Below are 21459 nucleotides of genomic sequence, written 5' to 3' on the forward strand. Positions count from 1 at the left end.
TACTCCCAAAGTACTTATATCACTTTCAAGAACTTCAGTGGAATAGAAGAGATATATTTTCCCTAACTGTAGTTTAAAGAAAGGATGACTGAATATCTTCATAAAGAGAAAATACTCGAATGTCCTGTCTCTTATACTTTATAACAGGGAACTAGGCTCAATAAACATTTTTACATGTTAACAGCTTTAACTGACAATGAGTTTTTCCCTTGCTATGAGAATTTGAGTTGTTAACATGATTATATGAGAACACTTATATAAGTAGCAATGTATGTATGTATGTGTGTGTGTGTGTGTGTGTATGTGTGTGTGTGTGACTATAAGCAAAATTCAAAGAAGTTGATAATCACTAGACAACTTAAAAAAGTATCTGAATTAGTGACTGTCACTTCCTTAAAAAATGTGTGTATATGTGTATGTGTGTGAGAGTGTGTTACAAAAAAGATGTATATGTTTAAATAATTTTTCATAACATCCTTAAACAACTGGAGTTAACTAGGCTTGGGAACAGTAGGACTATACTGATAGCTATAGATATATTTGTTTAAGGCAAAGTGTTCCAAGGGATATTTGCAGAATACTAGTTCCTTGGGTTATTATTGGGTGTATGTGAAAGTTTGGAAAACATTGAGCCAAAAGAGGTGCTTTTTCTTTCTTTACTGAGGACCTCTCAAAGATTCTCATATGTTGATGTGCACTATAAGTGTAGGAAGGCAGAACAGTAGGAAGCAATTTCCAGACATATTTGCAGAATATCGTGCAGAACTAAGTGTTATATGATACATACTAAGAGAGACTTTAAAAAAATGGGTAAAATTTTAAAAGCCCTGAAAGACACATGATTGAATACCAGAGGAGAGTGAAAAGCAATGGACACTGGTTCTTCAGTCAATCTAAATTAAATTAGGTTCTATTTGTATAATTTCAACCATCAAGTGGATTCTTCCAGACACAGACCTTACTTATTTCATGAACAAAATAAATTACCAAATTAATATTCTGCTTTAAGCAGCATCACCATAGACTGCCAACTAAGCAGACTAGCAAACTTTGCAAAATTCAAAAGTAAAGGTCAAAATCTTAATTTCCTTAAACATAAAAAAAGGTTAATAGAAATAACCCAGTTCTTACCAGGCTAATGACATCTCTTTCATCCTTGCGTTCCTGACACATTTTCATTGTTTGACAAAATTTATTGTCATCTTTCTTGCCACGTGGGGCACATTTACATCTTTGAATGAATACAGTCACCTCTAACAATGAGAGCAGAATAATTATGGTACTGCCATAATAGATGTGTCATATGACATGTTCATTCATTATATTGACCCCATCCTAAAAGGATTGTCATCATGTATATGCTTTATGCTTACACCTGTGACATGGTTGCCTTGGAAAACAAAATTTTTCATTTTAATAAAAAAAAAGAGTTATGCAGACAGAATAAATCAAATCTAGGCAAGTTGTAAGAGTAAATACTCTAGTATTCATATACCTTGAAAGATGGGTTTTTAAAATAGAAAAAAAAGCTATACTTATAAGCTTAAACAAAAGCTTCCAAGACAAACAGGCTGCTGCAAGTTAAGATTTTTTTTTAATTAGTGTCAATTTTTGTAGGACTTGTTTTCCTTAACAATTCTTAAAGAAGTCCTCTAAAGTGAGTGACTTGGTGCATAATAAGGCCTGCTCTCTGTCTGAAGCTTTTAGAACAATGAGTACACTTGTATGGCTTCTCCCCTGTGTGAATTCTTAAATGAATAACGAGGCTTGGTCTCTGTCTAAAGCTTTTCCCACAATAATTACATTTAAAAGGTCTCTCTTCAGTATGTGTTCTCTGGTGCAAAGTAAGAGCTGTCAGTCGACTAAAACTTTTCCCACAATTATGACATCTATGAGGTTTTTCACCTGTATGAGTTTTCAGATGTCTTTTAAGACTTGATCCATGACAAAAACTTTTCCCACACTCAAGACATTTATATGTTTCTTCTTCAGAATGGGTTCTCTGGTGTCCTATAAGGTGTGATCGCCGGGTAAATCGCTTTTTACATACAGTGCATTCATAGGGTCTCTCCCCTGTATGAAGTCGTTGGTGTCTATAAAGGTCTGAACTACGAAGGAATCTTTTCCCACATTCAGGGCATTTGTGAGGTTCCTCTCCTGAATGAATTCTCTGGTGACCAGTAAGTTGTGACTTCCGAGCAAAACATTTTCCACACTGAGGACATCGGTGAGGTTTCTCTCCTGGACTCTTTTTTTTATGGGGTCTAGGGTTGAGAGGTTCTTCCAAGTTGGAGCTCTCAGGTGTCTCTCCTAGAGTGGGGCTCTGATGATCTACAAGTTTTGTTAAATCTGTCTGTAAATCCTCTGGGGGGCTTTCCCATTGGTTTTCTAACTGTACATAATCTTTTTGCAAAATTGGACTGTGGAGAGCATTCTCCTCTAAAGTTACAATAAATGGATACATGTTCTCCAGTTTTTTCTGCTTTGAAGTATCATCTTCATTTTCTATTCCGAGCTCAAAACCTAAGAGAAGAGATTAAAGCTGCAGATGTCATTGTGTTGCACAGAAAAAAGAAACTGAGGGAAAATGAAGAGTTATATTAAACTACTAGTAGGAGTCAGGCACGGTGGAGGCAGAGGCAAGAGGATTGCCTGAGCCCAGGGGTTCAAGACAAGCCTAGGCAACATGGTGAGACCGCGACTCTGCAATAAATCAAAGAATTAATGGGACGTAGTGGTGGGTGCCTGTAGTTCCAGCTACTTGGAAGGCTGAGGTGGAAGGATTGCCTGAGCCCAGCAGGTCAAGGCTGTGGTAGCTGTAAGCATGTCACTGCACTCCAGCCTGGGCGACAGAATGAGACTCTGACTCAAAAACAAAACAAAACAAAACAAACTCCCCCCCCCCAAAAAAAACCCAACACTAGTAGGAGTATAGAAATTCCTAAATATAATTCCAAGCATTTTACCTTACTTAAGGTCGAATATTTCTTTTATTTCTTCCCTAGTATATCAAAGATCAATTACTCACCTATTTTGGAATCAAGTAATTGTTTCATTTCTTTGGAATCCTGTAATTCCTTCACCCATGGCTCTTCTCTGGGCTCCAATGGGAAGTTCACATCAAGCTTTGGTAGTGGATATCCTGGCCATAAGAAAGATGGGAAGCATGATAGTTTGGCTCATTAAAGGTTTTTTCAAAATTTAGGTGGATTTCTTGGACACATGGCCTCTTAATATCTACTTTCTCCTCAACTACTCTTAATTCACCTACAGTTTTTTACAAGAGCCTTTTTTAAAAATAAGAGCAAACCAGAAATAAGGAGAACATCCTTTTGTGCTCAGTTCAAGGCTATTCTCTAATCTATGGAAGGTGAGTTTATCAACTGTGTGCTAAAACCAATGCACTAAATAACTTCTGCATTTATTTTGAAAATTAGATTAATTTAGGTTAGAACTAAAATATGAAGCAAATCTTTATGAAGTTTTGGCATACTAATGCTGGAAAACACTGCTATTGAGTGCCAAATAAAGAAAGATAAGTACAAGCAAGAGTTATGAAACTGTTTACTAGAATAATTTTAGCTGAGATTTTCAAATTAAAATGGAAATTGAAATGGGTTGGCAACTAGCAAAAATAGTCTTTATGTTTGTTTCAGCTGAAGTCTAGAAGTAGATTCTCTTAAAATTAGCCAAAACGACTACCAAATAGTGTTTCTGTCAATCTAAGGAAAACCAGGTGACATTTCTAAGCACTCATTCTCTCAATCTGATTACCCTTCTCCTCATTGATGGCTGCTGTGTCTTGCATCCTCTTTTCTATTCCCTTTCCTCTCCTTCCTCATCTCCAGTCAAGTTTACTGGTCTGCAATGAAGTGTGGGCTGCAGAATACTGACTTGAGATCTAAATGTAGGCTGATGTTTAAATATTAGCGTTATTAAAATAACATTAGGAATTTAGTTTGACTAATGTTAATCTGAAGGAAAACTTGACTTTTCAGAACATTATATCAAGACATAGGAAGTGGAATAAAATACTTTATTTTTTATAGAGAAAAACTATATTCTCTTTTTAAGATTAAGAAACAAAAGGTGAATTTCAAATAAAATGCTGTTTGAATTCACTATTTTGTTTCTGTTTGGATTTTAAAGCTAAGAGTGAAATGAGAAAGTAACACATGGAACAGATCAAATAAAACTGAAGGTCATGGATCAAAGGAAAGTTACTGTGAAGTAAAAGAAGGAGCAAACTGAAACTCAAAAGAACAGAGAGTAGCAAAGGCTTAGGTGTAAACTAAATTTATAACCTGAAAGGAAATAGACTTCCAGCATGATACCATGAGAAGCTCTGCAGACCCACCTCTCAGTGAAAATTATTTAAAAAAAATATTTAAAGTCTCTTAAAATGGTCGTATGAGCATTAGTAAGGAAACGTCCATTCAAGTAAAGAAATGTCTACTCAAATTCAGTAAGAACAGGGAGAGTCTGAAGTAGTTGAATCTAAACTGATCCCTTTATCCCTACCTCCCAGATTCATTCCAGACTGGACACCCTTTCCTCTCAGCTCCCATTCAGGTATCTTCTGGAACTCTTATTATATGCAAGTTGGTGTACCTAATGATACCCCACTTTTTTCCAAGTCTCCATTAATTTTTCTTCATTATTTTTTTCTCTGTGTTTTTCTGTGAGCATAATCTCTTTTGATCTGGCTTCAAGTTCACTTATTATTTCTTCTGATGGTTCGAATCTACTACTGAACGAACTTAGTGAATCTTTCATTTCAATTATTGTACTTTTCAATTCCAGAATTTTCATTAGATTTTTTTCATGATTTCTGTCTCTTTATTGATATTCCCTGTTTAATGTGATATTATCCTCATAATGTCCTGGACTTATTTAATCATGATTTTCTATAGTTCTTGGAACATACTCATAATGGCTACCTTGAAGTCTTTGTTAATCCAATATCCAGCCACTCTAATAAGCAGATTGTTGCCTGATCCTCCCTCAAAAATTTATGGATAATATTTTCCTGTCCACATGGTATGTCTTATAATTTTTTTTGTTAAAAACTAGAAATTTAGCCAGGCTCGGTGGCTCAGCCTGTAATCCTGAGCCTTTGGGAGGCTGAGGGACCTGCCTGGGCAGGCGAGACCTCATCTCTACAATAAATCAAAAAATTAGCCGGGCGTGGTAGCGTGTGCCTGTAGTTCCAGCAACTTGGAAGGCTTAGGCGGAAGGATCGCCGGAGCCCAGCAGGTCGAGGCTGCAGTGGCCAGGAGCGGCCACTGTACTCACTCCAGTCTGGGCGACAGAGTGAGACTCCAACCCTCCCTCAAAAAAACAACAAAAACTAGAAATTTTAGAAAATATAACAAGTCTGTGTCACCTCCTCCTCCTAGGGCTTTTTATTGTTATTGGTTTATGTATTTGTTTAGTGAATAGTTGAATACTTTTGAGTGCTTCTTGTTGAGATCATGAAAATATTCTAAAACTGACTGTGGTGATAGTTGTACATATTGCGAATATATAAAAAAATTGAATTGTATACTTTAAAGGGGCGATGATGTATGGTATCTGAATTTATTTTAATAAAACTGTTCAAAAGCTCTGAATATAGGAAAGTGTTTAAATACTAACATCATTAAGCAATATTAGCAAGTTAGTTTGGCTAATATTAATCTTAAGGAAAATTTAAATTTCAGTACATTATATCAAACCCTAGAAAGTAGTATAAAGACCTTAATTTATATATTCATGGAGGAAAAGCAATAGATTTCAGATTAAGAAAATGAAAATGCATTTCCAATAAAATGCTTTAATTTTTAATTTTTTTGAGTCAGGGGTCTCACTCTGTCATCCAGGTTGGAGTGCAGTGGCACAATTCTTTCACCTCAGCCTCTTGAGTAGCTGGGACTACAGGTGCACACCACCATATCTGGCCAATTTTTTGATTTTTTTTTTTTTAGAGACAAGGTCTCCTTATGTTGCCCAGGCTGATTTCAAACTCCTGTGCTCAAGTAATCCTCCCACCTCAGCCTCCCAAATTGCTGGGATTGTAGGCATGAGCTACCATGCCTTGCCTAATATATTTTTTAAATTCACTATTTTGTTAATGCTTCAATTTGAAATCTAAGAGAGGGATAATTGAATGTTGTGGTTCAGGTAAAAACATAAACTGGAGCTCCTAGATCAAATAAAGCTGCCATCAAGTAAAAATGGAAAGAAACTGAAACTGGGGAGAGCAGCAAGTAGCAAAGGCTTAGGGCAGTAGGATCCTGGAGGCCCAGGAAGATCTCAATATGAAAGACAGGACAAAATTTTGAGAATGACAGGAAGTGGCCAGATGGCTATTGTCATCCTATACAGCAACAACTTGAAACTCTTAAAGCTACAGATTTCATCAAATGCTGCTTTGAAACCAGGTCTAGACTCCTGATCCTTGAGTGAAAAGGAAGCTAGCTATGAGATGTATTCAAGGACTAAAAGTAGCCCTGGAGTCAGAATCCCATGAGAACTAAGTCCAGCTGCTACTTTCTGTACAACACTTTTGCTTTGGTTTTTCTCATCCCTGGCATCATACTCCTGTTGTCAGCTTTAAAGAAGCTTGGCCCCAAATTAGGTGCGTCAGGATAGTACCCATACCCTGGATGTGGGACCATGTGTTCAAACTTGAGTTTCTTTGTGAATGTCAACCTAATGCATTTCTTCTGTGTGTACCACATCCTGCCCCAACCTTGTTGTCCTGAATAACATTCACATATTTCTGGACGCTATCACCAAGTTATACTCCTCAACTTTATTCTCATATCCCATGTCAGCTAAAGCCATTTCCCATTCACCTTTGACTCATCTCTTACCTCTCTGGCCTCAGTTCCTATCTTCTATTCTTATATATTGAATAAAATACCACCACTAATGCTGAATGAAACTGACACTTATTTAAAAGGTTTCCATAGATATCAGCCCTAATTTTGTCTACCAACGTAATGAGAACAGCTACAGCTCTTATTACATAGCAAAGGTAAGTGAAGGTAAGAAGAATTTGACACTCTCATATGCTATAGTGGGAGGATAAATTGGTACAGTTTGACAATGTCTATTAAAGTTTTAAATGTCCATTAACTAATTAATCCCAGTTCTAGAAATACACCCTATCAACAGCTACATATATAAATGTGCTCACTGAATGCTTTCTAGCTTGGCTTCATGGCTTCTGGGTCAATGCTGAGTGGCAGTAAGAAAGCAGGTCTTAATGCTTACTTTCTCATCAGGAGGCTCGTCTCTTTATCCTCAATGTAAACGATCTGTGAAGCTACTCTTACCACCACATGGGTGGTTTTACAGTAATAGAAGAAACATCAACTGCTGGTTAGTTGGTTATTAAAAAAGAAGGGCCCTACATTATACTTCTATGAGGTCAATTTTTTTTTAGCTCTCACATATGACTGAGAGAAACAAAGAAATGCTAAAAGTTTGAGGCAATGGACATGCTAATTACTCTGATTTGATGATTATACATTGTAGCTACATATTGAAACATTACTTTGTATCCCATAAATATGTTCAATTATAACATGTGAACTAAAAAGAAAAAGAAAGAAGGGTCCTACAGATAGAAACTAAAACCAGTTACCTTAAATTTAATCATGTCTTCTGCTTTTGAGACTATGGTCTAGAGCATTAGTTTCCCAGTGACAATAATGTATTGCTCAAGATGTTAAATTCATCTCCTGGCTGTAGCCAAGAGATCCATTATAGGTATATTCTATTTGACCAAATTAAAGAAAGAAAATTAGTTTTTGATTTAAAAAACTGAAGTAAAAAGTAAAAGGCTAGTAGGTCCAGGGAAGCATGGAGTGCATGGTTATTTTGAAATATGCTCCTAAATTATTTGATATTCTCTTCACGAGGTAGAACTTTATTTTCCTTCCCTTAAGTGTGGGTTGGGCATAGTGAATTATTGCTAATGAAAAGATATTGCTTTCTATCAGATCCTTTTTTCTGAGGAAAGCCTGCTGCTCAGGTCACCTATGGAGAAGCACCTTTGGCAAGGAATTGAGGTCTCCTGCCAACCCCTACTGACACCTTCACAGCAACTAGAAGAGAGACTCTATAATAAACATCTAGTAAACCACCCTTGAATTTCTGACTCTCAGATACTATAAAATGATAAATACTTTTTCCTTTAAGCTGCAAAGTTTTGGGGGTAATTTATTACCCATCAATAACTATCCAATGCAACAAGGGAAAAAGCAATTGAAGGTTCACAAAGAATGTGCTTCATTGATGAATGGTCCCCTATTCTGTATTCAGAATGTCTTTATTAAGCTCCATTAGCAAAGACTGTGTCATAAGGGCTCCATTATAACAAGAAATATCATTATTAATAGTTGGGGGTTAGATATTAGCTTATGGTAAATTATTTGGTATACTAGGATAATCTGAAGAACTTCAAGTTACAAGAATCTTCTGGTGCTTTCTAGATAGCATTTTTTGCTCTATATTTTATTGAAATTTCCATTTTTCATATTCTTCATCACCAAAAGATGTGATCTTTGACATTTCACATACATTCCAATTGGAACCTCATCAACTGAAATAAAAAACCCAAAGCTTTCACAATTGAAAATGTGTTCCAATTTGGGCGTGCTAATTTTGGACTCCACATTTTCAAAGATAAGCATTTTATTACATTTTATAAATTTAGGACAAATGCCTTCTTGCCTCTTTTCCTCATGACTGCAGACATTCTACTATTATTGCCTATCTCTAGCATCAGTGTCTGGCAGGCATTCAGATGTGAAATTCTTTTAAGCTTATGTCTTCCTTAGATCATTTTGTATTTTTCACTTAAGCTCTTTTTTACTTTGCAGTGAATATGTGTGTATTTTCAGTTACATTAAATAAACATAATTAAATGAAATATATATGTATACACAACTTATATATACCCAACAACCCAATTTTTTGCTGATAAATATCCCAAATTTTAATATAAAATAAATGGACTCCTTCCATTATTTTAAAATTTTTTCTACACTCAGCTGGCATCTCGTGATTTCCACTAAATCTACAATAGAATGTACTTCATGTAATACATCAAAGATATTTTCATTTTTAATAAAACAGTAAAGTTTAGGTAACCTTCATGTAATGGAATAATGAGTCTTATATCACATTGCAAAGCATATTATAGCATTTTAAACAGTGATGAAAACAGGATAATTTCTTCTCCTCCAAATATGTAGTTTTTATTTGCATAATTGATTGTCTATCTATCCTTTGTTAAATACACTGAATTTCCATGTGCTTTAGAAAGTAAAATATTAGCTTCATGATTAAGATTGCTACCATATGATCTTTGTACCTACAATGTTGATAAAAGGAGCAAACTTACATGGAGAATCAGAATGTATATGCAGAAATATTTATAATTAAAATATTATTAGCTAAGTTTTACCACTTGCTCCTGGAATGCATACAAAACTACAGTTTTTAAAAAAATTTCTCAACAGATCAGGAAATATAGGTAGTGTAAAGATCAGAAGACAAATGACAATATTATATAGTTCTGATTTGACCACAATAGGTACACTTATGTATTTGTGGAGTTTTCCTCTTTGTCACATTTATTTACAAATATGTTGGAGACCCATAAGCACCTCAAACTCCATATATTCAAATCTAAGCTCACCTTGGCCCACCAATCGGTCTGTCTCTTGTGTTCTCCATGCCAGTGAATAATATTACGAACTATCTAGTTCAGTAGCCAAAAACTTGAATTTTATCCTTATCCCTTTCTTCTCCAACACCCTGACAATCACCAAGTCCTACATTTCACATCTGCTAAGTACCTTTTGAACTAGACTTTTTCAGTCCATCATCACCAGCACACCCCTGCTTTAGAACATCATCCTCTCTCACCTGAATGATGGCAACAACCTCCCAAATGGGACCCCTGTTTCCAGTCGTATACACTTCTAGTGAAGTCAGAGAAATCTCCTTATATGTAAATCTGTGTGTATCACTCTGCTACTTGGGAACTTCCAATGGTTCCCCATCACTCTGATAGTCAAGTGTGACTTCTCCAGAAGGCTGAAAATTCTTCATGATCCAGGATCTTGCATCTCTCTACATCCTCTTCCACTGCCACTCCCACCCCCTGTTCCTCTACACCCTGTGCACTGCAGTAGGAGGTCTTCTCTCTCCTCTGGGTCTTTGCACATGCTGTCCCTTATATTCCTAGGACTCTCCCCTCCCTATGCTCTCTACTCCACAAGCTCCTTCCAATCCATCCTGTAGGTTTTCACCCAGATCCCCTTTCCTCCAGCTATATTCCCTCTTAGTCAAAAGGGAACAAAAGGCAGGAAAGAAAAGCTTAGGCTTACCAGGGTCCAGAAAGGGCTGGCATTCCCCAGCAGCACCATAGTTCAGCTCCTGTGTCCCTGACTGTGGGATCCAAGCCTCTGTCACTGGGGCCTCCTGGGCAGGTCCTATTACCTGGAGTGCAGGTGACTCTAGGTGCATGTTTGGTGGTATATGTGCTGTTCCCACTGGTGCCAGTTCTTCCAAGAGCATGTCATGCATATCAACCTGGGAAAATACGAGAAGCATCACTCTAAAGTCTAAATCACCACTGTCCAGTAGAACTATAATGAGAGCCATGCACGTAATTTAAAATTTTCTAGTGGCCACATGAATAAATATATTTTTTTAAAAAAACAAGCAAGGTCAATCTTAATAGTATGTATTACTTAATCCAATGCAAACTATTGGAATTTCAACATGTAATCAATATAAGCGATTATTAGTGAGATATTTCACCTACTTTTTCTCATACCAAGTCTTCTGCATGTGGTGTGTGTTTCATACTTACAGCAGATCTCAATTTGCACTGGCCACATTTCAAGTGCTCAAGAGCCGCACATGGCTAGTAGCTACTGTACTGGGCAGCACATGTCTAGACCATATGAAGATAAAATCTTATATAGTAAACAAAACCAAGAAGACAGAGAAAGGAAGGGCAACCACCAACCCAAGTACCCTTTGGAAGACTCCTGGTTAGGAGCCCTGAAGCTAACAGCTCCTTCAGAGTCCCTGATACCCATCTGGAAACACTTCCTTCCTCCTGCCAAAGATACTGCCCTCTGCTCAGCCATGACACTCCCTGAACAGAGGTTCTGAACAGTGGGCAGTGTCATTATCCCCACAGAGGGTTTTGGATATACTGACGGGTGGTAGCTATCAGAATTTAATGGGACATAATTCGCAATGCTGAATTGTTCCAGGCTCCTACCAAATGTGGAATGCCCCCCTCAAACATTTAAGTAGGTACAAAGAACCTGTCGAGAACCCCACCCTGATGGTCAGATAAGTATCACTGTTTGTTTTTTTTTGTTTTGCATAATTTCAGCATAAATGAAATTTTCTAGGAATGTACTACGGTGAAAATCAAAGGGAGATTACACTACTTATTGATCAGATATATCAAGAGTCATACACTACTTTGGAAAATCACAGGATGAACAGTACTTAAGCTGTATGAGTCTGAATTTCTGACTGTCCCATTCATAGGATTATAAGCATAGATGCAAACCTCTCATACGTTATGAGATCCAGTCAAGTCCAAACATGTATATTAGTTTATAGCAAACTATTTTCCTTTTCCTTGATATCCCTTCTGGATTCTACTTGACCCAGGGTCAGCAAACTTTCTCCAAACAAAACCAAATAGTAAATATTTTAGACCCTGTGGGCACATTCCCTGTCAGTTCTTCTCCTTTTTCCTCTTTTTTTTTTTTTAATTAAAACAATGCTTTAACAAGGTAAAAACCATTACAGGGCAAACAAAAGCAGGCTGTGACCAGAATTGGCCTGCAGGCCATAGAGCAAAATATTGATGCTTTTGGTTGATGTACATAGGTAGGTTATGCTATCTATAAATTTCACATGAGGATAGGAAAGGGAACATTATAAACTATTTGTTATACAGAGGGAATTGGGTCTGACAGGGTTAGAAATACTGACCCATATACTGATTCTAGCAGAAGAGAAAAATGAAAAGGACTCGAAGATATCTTGTACTGGGGAATGACACAGAAAAAGTGCCTGACTAGCTTCAGCTGCCTCAGCTACTTCTTCCTTTTGGCCAATTACAAAGATCCCAACCTCTCTTCTCACCTGCGGCTCTGGAATCTCAAGCTCTCTCTGTAAGTCTTCTATCAGTGACACAACTCTTTCTCTATTCTCCGGGCAGTGTTCCCTCACCCAGGTCTCTATTTCCGTGGGCAGGATAGTTAGGAATTGCTCCAACACAAGCAGCTCCAGGATTTGTTCCTTAGAGCGCAACTTTGGCTTCAGCCATTGACAGCAGAGCTCCCAGAGTTTGTTGAAAGCTTCATGAGGCCCAGCTGCTTCTCTGTACTGGAACTGCCTGAAGCGCTGACGGAAGACTTCGCAGTCAGTATCATACTCTTGAAACACGGAGCCCTGATTCAAGGAGGCCTGGATTGCACAACCCAGGGCCACAGCCATCGCCCCCTTCCAGCAGTTTAGAGTTTATCTGGGGTCTGAAGTCTCAGATTCCAATTTGTTTCTCTCTGAAATCGTCAGGGGCAGGGGGAGCTACCTACAGCTGAGAACAGGGAAAAATGAGAAATGAAAAACAGTAGTCGTTACAAAAGAGCTTACTTACCACCCTTAATGAACTTTTTTTTTTTTTTTGAGTTGGAGTCTCACTTTGTCGCCCAGGCTAGGGTGCAGTGAGTGGCATGCTCATGGCCACTGCAGCCTCGACCTGCTGGGCTCATGTGATCCTTCTGCCTCAACCTTCCAAGTAGCTGGGACTACAGGCCTGCACCACCACACCCGGGTAATTTTTTTTTTTAATTGTAGAGATGAAGTCTCGCCAAGTTGCCCAGGCTGGTCTCCCAAAGGGTTGGGATTATAGGTGTGAGCCACCATGCCCAGCTGGAAATTATTTTTTTAACAAAGACTTAAAGCAGCACTTCATAATCTCTCTGGTGGTTATGAGAATCTGATGAAAGCTACAGACTTACTTCCTAGAAAAACACACACACACCTCTGATTCTGCATCCAGTTTCCAAAGTTTATACAATTTCAAAGCTCATCCATGGATTTGCTAGAACTGTACTGGCCGCTATGGTAGCCAATAGCCCCATATAACACTTTAAGTTTAGTCAAAAATAAAAATTTTGTTCCTTAGTCATACTAGATAAATTTCAAGTGTTCAATAGACATAACTGTAGAAAGAAATGGAGAAGTAATACTAGCAATACTTTTGAATACCTCTGAAAGTCTATCTAGCTTTTAAGCACCCCTTAATCGCCTTCAATCAAAGTTTGCATGGTAAATCCCACAGGGAGATGATGATGAGGTTAAAGTTGATATTCTCCTGCAATCCAAACGTCTAAAAACATCAACATGTTCTTAGTGCAATATCTGAGCTCACAGAGATGATCACATACATGCATCCACAGGTCTCATGACCTGTGCCTGTCCATGTGCCATTGGTCCTCTCTCTGCTTTTGCTGAGACAGTTCCTGTACCTGTCCTCTTCTTGGGAGGGGATTCAAGGGGGGGAAAACAATAACAACAACAACAACAAAAACTCATGACCCGTTTTCCACCTAGTCAACCAAAATCAACACTCTGTCCCCCTATCACCCTTCACATTAGCGATGGATAGATTTAGGTATAATAACCTGCTAGCTATGACCCTGACACCCAGTGTCTTTGTCTGTAACAAGAGGGTAATCGTAGCATCTACTTCACAAAATGTTCTCCGCGGATCCAATTGCATGGAAAGCGAATAGCCGCGTGCCTGGCATAGAGGAAGAACTTAATTAAAGTTTATTGCTTGTCACGACTCATTCCTAGGAAGCTTCTATTTCCCAGAGACTAGGCACCTAACCGTTGCTGGAGGGCATCCAGGAACTATGCTGTTTTTGGCTGTGGACCCACCCGTTAATCCGCTCCAGCCTCACAGCTGGCCAGCCCTCCCCTGATGGACTCAAAACCTTCCACCACGTCTACCGGGGAATTGATCTTCCGAGTTTCCTTTCACGGGCCCTTCCCAATGAAAAATCCACTGTGGGACTAGTGGTCTCTCCCCAAACCTCCCCATAGAGAATCTGTCCTTACAGGGCCTGCGAGTAAAGCAACGTGTGAAAAGAGAGGGCGCTTAGGGACCGGCAAGGGTGACACGTCCCTGAAAAGTATAAAAGATGGTTTAAAATAGGATACCGGTGTCGCGGGTGCGGCCCCCGAGCGCTCCTGGGAGACGAAGTCCCGCCACTGGGAGGGGCGCTCCCAGCCCCGGAGGACTCTAAGGAAGGCCCGGTCGGGTCGCAGGGAGCGGCAGCGGGGACCCTGGCCGGATAGGGGCCCGCCGCCCATCGCTCCACCCGGCGCCCGCCGCGCAGGGCACGGCTGGAACCAGCCACTTTGCGGGGCCCCGGCTGGCGGAAGGAGCCCCGTTACCCGCGCCCGCGCCCCAGGGACGGCCACGCCCTCTGGCCGCTCCGGGACTCACCGCCTCAGCGCCCACGGCTCTCCCAAGCTCACCGGCAACTGCCCAAGGCGCAGGCGCGGGGCTGCGCTGTGGACTACATTTCCCGGCAGGCCGCACGCCGCCCGCCGCGCTGTGCGCCCACAGGGATGCTGACGTGGGAGAGGCTGGGACTGCCCTTGGCGTCCAACCAACCTCAAGCTGTTTGGAAGTGCTCCCGTTTCCGGTCAAAGCTCTTCTTCGTCCCAGGGTGTTGGGTGGGGTGAACCCGGGGTCGCGATCCAAGTGAGAGCTTTTCCCCCATCAGCCCTTGAGTAACTGGAGCGGGTGGGGACCTTCTTTAAATCTGTTATGACCCGGTCACTAGTTCTCAAATCTGTGTGGGGAGAATTTCTAGGAAAAGCGTGTTAAAAGTTCTGATTTCTGGGCCCCACCCAACACCCTGGGCCATTGGATCTCGCATGAGCTCGGAAATTCGCATTTTAATTTTTCTGGGGATTCTGCCTCTGCTCATTTGCCCGCGGGTTATAGTGGCCTTGAGTTTGTTTTAGTTTCCCCACTTGAAGACAAGCGCTTGGATCTAGCGACTCCCACCATTCTTCCCCGCCTTCAACAGCTACTAAAGGTCTCTGGGTCTTAGGTTTTGCCCGCTGGCCCCGCCTCTTTTTTTTCCAACTGATCCCTTGCAGATCCCGCCTCTGGAGGCAATTTTCCTTCTGGTTGGTCAGCGGCGAGTTGTGGCGAGATCTGATCCAATGACCACCAGCTGCAATGATGTTCTTCGGGAACTGTATGTCCTAAGCTGTCACTATTGGTCTGGGGACGCCAAAGTTTAGTGCTAGGACTTCCTGTGTGGGGGCGGGGACCTGGTCCCGCGTGAGTTCAAGACAGTGAGGAGAAAGCTGTCTGCTCGTGCCTCAGGGAGGCACTGGTGGAAGGCAGACCAGAGCAAGGCCCTACAGTTTCAGGCACCCCTAAGGCCAAGTCATAGGAGTCAGCTCCAGTCAGGTCTGAAGTTGGGCTCATGGGCTGAAACCTGGAGCCCCAGGCACACTGACTCTTTTAGAAGTTATTGGTGGGCGCAGCCGGATTTGGGCAAAGGTGGTCTGAGAGCCTGACAGTGGCGTCTGGCCTGGACTTCCATGAGCAGAAAGGGCTCCTGTGATAGTGAAACCGCGGGAGTTTCTGCGTCTGAAACTGGGAACCCCTGTTGCCCCAACCAGATCCAGGATCCAGCTGAGACCTCCCACCTGTGTTTCTGAGGTTTCTGCATCTAAGAGACTACTGGTCCCCGGGACACCCTCAGGCAGTTCCTGAAGCTTAGTTAAGGGCGACATTGGCGTGAGATCCGCACAATGGAGCAGATCCTGGATTTACTGGTGCCAGAGCAGTTCCTGACCATCTTGTCCTGGGAGAGCCACAGCAGAGTGCAGAAACTGCAACTGGAGAGCTGCAAAGAAGCTATCATTCTTTTAAAGCATATGTATGACTTTAGAGAGAGGTTGTGAGACTGAGGGAATAGGTGAGTGAGAGAGTTTTATCTGCTATTTGATTAGTCTGGAAGATTGAGACATCTAGCTGTCTTAGTTCCCCATTCACACATTCTTAATTGCCCTGAGTAGATCTCCCATAGGTGGGCCAGTGATTTTTTTTTTTTTTGTAGTTTTGTCCAGACCATTCCTCCTCCAGACTTCCCCCAAGGGCAGAGTGAAGAGTGTGTCATTACTTTTGGTTTCCATAGGGAAGGAGTGTCACTGCCATAGTTGTCAGCTCTGGAGCTAGATCAATGGCACCTCTCAGCTGGCTCTGCTCCCTAGTAGCTGTGTGATTTGGGGCAAATAAGTGACTCTTTCTCACTGAGTCTCACTTTCCTCATTGGTAAAAAGGCAGTGGTAGAAAATCCTTCTACAATTGTCTGGAGAATTAAAGGGAGAGCTGCATGTACATATTGATCACTAACTGCGGGCACACAGTGCTTGAAACTGGGAGTTGTTGTTATGTCAGGAGCAGTAGCAGTCTGATCTCCTCTGCAGAGCTGGGTCTCAGTTAAATGTTAACTTAGAAAGACAGTTTGGGCACTGAGACTTTGAGGTTACTGCCCCAGAGCAACCGGAGGGAGCTTACCTAGTCAGGAGAAACAGGAGCATCTGGAGAAAGTGGGGGAGAGAAAGAAGACCTATGAGGGACACATGTGTCCTGGAAGGGGCCCTATTCCCACACCCTCCACTCACAATCACATATGTACACACATTCATTCACTCACGGACATGGAATCGAAAAACTCTTGAGTTTAAACCATCCTTCTCTCTCGTTGGGTCTAAAAAGACAAACTGGTTTTCTCTTGAAGGTTGCCTTCAGATTCCTGTAATAGTTTTCCTTTCTATGGGTCCCTGCTGTGATGATAAGTGATGGCAGGTTGCTTCTGAGATCACAGAAGTGTTTTCAGAAGAAACTTTGCCCCAGGAAACAGCATGAAAGTCACTGAACCAACAGATATTGAGAGAAAACCTGAAATGTAGGGTACTTGGTACTCTTGTTCACTGGGTCCAATTAGCATATTGGTGTAGATCCCCAAATTCGGCTCATGTACTGGATGTGCTACTGCAAACTAAATGGTGATATAGGACTGGAAAAATGACACACAGTACCTCTGAGGTAGGACAGTGATGGTGTATTGATGGTCTTGTCAGCTGAAAGCATTCCAGTATTCAGGATCCTATTTTTTTCCTATTAATGTCCTCATTTTAACAAAAGATACCCTACAAGTTTAGGAATTTAATTTGCTTTGTAATTCATCCATTGGCAGGATGATAGGGTTTGGTTTTCAGAAATCTTAGCCTTGTGGCTAAAGGAGATAACAGTTTCCTTCAGAAAAGATGTAGAAACTTCCTGATCACTTTTGTGGAGCTTGATCTGGGAATTTGAATCCTTGAACTTATCCTTTTATTTTACCACTTTCTCTAACCCAGTTAGGATCAACTATTCAATGTCATAAAGAATATACTTTAGTTTTATGAACACGTTCTAAGGTATCAAATACATGGTCACCTAGAACCTTGCCTTTTAGAAGTATTTGATTAAGAGTATCTAATGGTAATATTTTGTGTATCTGTATTGCCACATCATGTCATGGATTATCAGTGTCCTCTTTACCTCTGGAATAGAGTTATTAGCACCTTTAAATGTAATCAGATTAGAGAAGTGATTCAGAAAACCCATCCTTATGATTTTGTTCCTATAGAACAACCACTCTTGATACCAAAATCTGTATTAGTCAGGGTTTTTCAGAAAAACAGAGCCAGTAGGATATAAAATATGTGTGTAAATATGCATATAGGTCTATGCATATATGTGCATATATACATACATGCATGTATATACATATGTATGGACGTATATATGTGTGTATGCAAAGATTTATGTCAAGGAATCAACGTATGTATGCTTGGGAACTGGCAATTCTGAAATTTGTAGGGCAGGCTGGCAAACTGAAAACTTTCAAGTATGATCTGAGGTTGCAGTATTGAGGCAGAATTTTTTCTTCCTCTGGGAAAATTTGCTTTTAGTATTCTTAAGGCCTTTCAACTAATTGGATAAGGCCCACCACATTATGAAGCATAATCTTCTTTACTTATGAGTCAGCTAGCAGCTATGAAGAAGACCAAAATTAGGTCCTTTGCAGCAACATGAATGCAGCTGGAGACCAAAATTAGGTCCTTTGCAGCAACATGGTTGCAGCTGGAGACCAACATTCTAGGTAAACTCTCACAGAAACAAAAATCTGAATACCACATGTTCTCATTCATAAGTGGGCTGTAAATATTGCAAGCACAGAGGTGAGACCAACAAACTCAGGGCACTGCAAAAGGGGGGAAGGAGGGAGAAGGGATAAGGAGCACACAACCACCCACTGGGTACTATATTCATTACCTTGGAGAAAGAGGGATCACTAGAAGCACAAACCTCAGCTGCACACAATTTACTTATGTGACAAATCCTTACATGTACCCCACAATTCTAAAATAAAAATAAGATTTAAAAAGACATCACGTGAAAAAAGTCAGCTAATTGGAGGTGCTGACCACTTTTACACAATACCTTCACAGTGACACCTCGATTAGTATTTGACAAGTCAATACTATAGCCTATCCAAGTTGACACATAAAACTAACCATTACAGTAGTTATATATTGAGTTTTACAAGAAACTGTCAAACTTTTCCAGAGTGACTGTATCAGTTTAAATTACAGTCAGCAATGTAAGAGTGATCCATTTTTTTTGTATCTTTGTCAGCATTTGATGTTGGCACTGTTTTTTAAAAATTTTTATTTTAGCCCTTATCACACTACACATGTGATATTGCATTTTACTAAAAGTTAATGATGTTGAACCTCTTTCCATATGCTTATTTTTGAAATCTGTATATCACTTTTAATGAAATGACTATCATCTTTTGCTCATTTTTAAATTTAGCTTTTTGTTTTTTTACTGTTGGCTTTTGAGAGTTCTCTATATATTTTAGAAATTAGTCCTTGATTGGATATGTGATTTGCAAATAATGTCTCCCAGTTTGTAGCTTCTCTTTTCATGCTCTTAACAGGGTCTTTTGCAGAGTAAAAGTTTCAAAGTTTTTATAATGTTCAGTGTATTGCGAACATGTTGGATCATGCTTTTTGTGTCAAGTCTTTGCCTGGGATTAGATCTCAAGAATATCCTTGTATTCCTTTTCCTAAAATTTTTAAATTTTTATATTTTACATTTAGATTTGTGGCCCATTTGTTAATTTTAACATGTGAGATATGAGATTTAGGTTGAGGATTTTTTGTTTTTGTTTATTTGTTTGTTTTTGCCTAGACATGTCCAATTGATCCAGCATCATATGTTGAAAAGTCTGCAGTTTTGCATCTTTGTCAAAAATCAGTTGGGAATATTTGTGTGGGTTAATTTCTGGATTCTCTATTCTATGTCTTAAATGATTCATCCATCTCTTATCTAGAACCACACTGTCTTAATTTCTGTAATTGCTAAGGACTTAATATTAGATGGAGTAATTGTTCCTTCTTTATTCTTCTTTTTTAAGATTCTAGGGCCTGTTCTTTCCATATAAAAGTTAAAATAAACTTGTCTGTATAGACTAAAAATTTTCCAGGATTTTGATAGGAAATATATTAAATCTGTTACTAGTTAATTAAATTTGGGGAAAATAGACACCTTTATAATTTTTAATCTTTCAGTTCATGAGCATGGCATGTCTCTCTATTTACTTAGGTATTTGATTTATTTTAACAGTCTTTATAGTTTTTAGCATACAAATCCTGTACATGTTTTGTTAGACTTACACCAAGTATTTTTTGAACAATTATAAATGACATTTTAATTTCATTTTCCTTATGTTTATTGTTAGTATGTTGTAATGTGATAGATACTGTGTTTGTGTGCTAGTCTCTTATTTTAACAATGCTGGACTTTTTTTAGTTCTTGGAATTTTCTAAGTACACAATCATGCTATTTGCAAATAAAGACAGTTTTATTTCTTCCTTTTTAATCTGTGTATTTTCTTCCGGAACTTCTAGTATTTTGTTGAATAAGAGTTGTGAGAGCAGACATCCTTTCCTTGTTCCTAATCTGAGAAGGAAAGCATTCACTCTTTACCAGTGAGTGTGATGTTAGCTGTAGGTTTGTGTGGATGCTCTTTATCAAGTTGAGGAAGTTCCCCTCACTCTTAGTTTGCTGAGCATTTTTACCTTGAAGAAACATTGAATTTTGTCAGATAATTTTTGTGTTAATTGATATTATCATATTATTTTTCTTCTTTAGCCTGTTGAGATGGTAAACTATACTGACTGATTTTTGAATAATTAATCAGCTTTACATACCTAGAATAAGTCTCACTTTGTCTTCATGACGAAATTATTATTTTTTTAAGGTTTATTTTAAAGATGGGTACAATTCAGGATTAGTATACAAATGGTCATCGTACAGGTAAAGTTTGGGCCTCACTGTAGTCCCCACTTCACCTGGTTTCAGATCATGTGCTTCCCTCCCTCTCCTTGCAGTTTTCCACTACTGCCAATCCCTTTCTTATAGGTATTGTGATAATTCTTATCATAATATCTATAGTATCTTTATAGTATTATGATAATTGTTCAGGGTCTCCTTATGAATGAGAACATGTGGTACTCAGTTCTTTGTTTCTGTGCTAGATCACTGAGTTTTATAAACTCTAAATCCATCCAAGTTGCTGCGAAGTTCATAATTTTTGTCCTTCTTTGTGGCTGTATAGTATTCCGTCGTGTATATGTACCACATTTTTTTAACCAGTCTGCTTTCTGTGGGTAGCACTGCTGGTTCCATGTTTTTGCTATTGTGTATAAAGTTGTAATAAACATGCGTGTTCAGGTATCTTTCATAGAGTGATTTTAGTTCCTTTGGATATATTCTATGGGCTAACTTGCTAAGCGAGATGGTACATGACCATCAGAGCTCTTCCTAGTATTCAGTAAACTGGACCCTGTCCCCTCAGGCTCCTGTGTCCCATCTCTGAAGAAGAAAGAAAATATCTGTCTCTGTGGGTCAGGGGACCACATCTTACTGTGTCTCTATGTGTGTAGTATGTGTGTCTGTATGACAGGTGGTGTGTGTGTTGTGCACACACCCAAGTAGAAAAATGTACACTAAGGGAAGCGATAAGCCAGGGATGCTTGCTTCCTGGCCTTGGTCCATTTGGCATTCAACATATGCAGATCTGACCTTGTATGGTGCAGGGCACTTTTGGGCATTGCTCACAGCTTGGCAAGGGGGCTGAGCAAGCGAGTACTGATCCAAGTTTAGGAGGTAATGCCATGAGGGCATAAAGCTGAGTGGTGGTGGCTGACTGCTTGAGTGTCCCCCAACCCAACCAGATCAAAGGTGCCCAGACCTGAGTGGGC

At 39.6% G+C, this 21459-nt stretch overlaps 1 protein-coding gene across 1 annotated transcript; it reads right to left on the reverse strand.

The window, feature by feature from the left end:
* Positions 1-1346: 1346 nt before the first annotated feature.
* ZNF449 (zinc finger protein 449) lies at positions 1347-14619 on the reverse strand. The gene is made up of 5 exons (XM_008053803.2): positions 14555-14619; positions 12181-12634; positions 10389-10593; positions 3029-3142; positions 1347-2523 (listed from the first exon to the last, which is right to left on the reverse strand). Exons 2-5 carry the CDS (start codon positions 12532-12534, stop codon positions 1640-1642), a joined length of 1557 nt encoding a protein of 518 aa, XP_008051994.1. The 5' UTR covers positions 12535-12634; positions 14555-14619; the 3' UTR covers positions 1347-1639.
* Positions 14620-21459: the final 6840 nt, after the last annotated feature.

This window comes from Carlito syrichta, unplaced genomic scaffold, assembly GCF_000164805.1.
Source record: "Carlito syrichta isolate Samal-C Ts95f unplaced genomic scaffold, Tarsius_syrichta-2.0.1 Scaffold76129, whole genome shotgun sequence".
NCBI classification, from domain to species: Eukaryota; Metazoa; Chordata; class Mammalia; order Primates; family Tarsiidae; genus Carlito; species Carlito syrichta.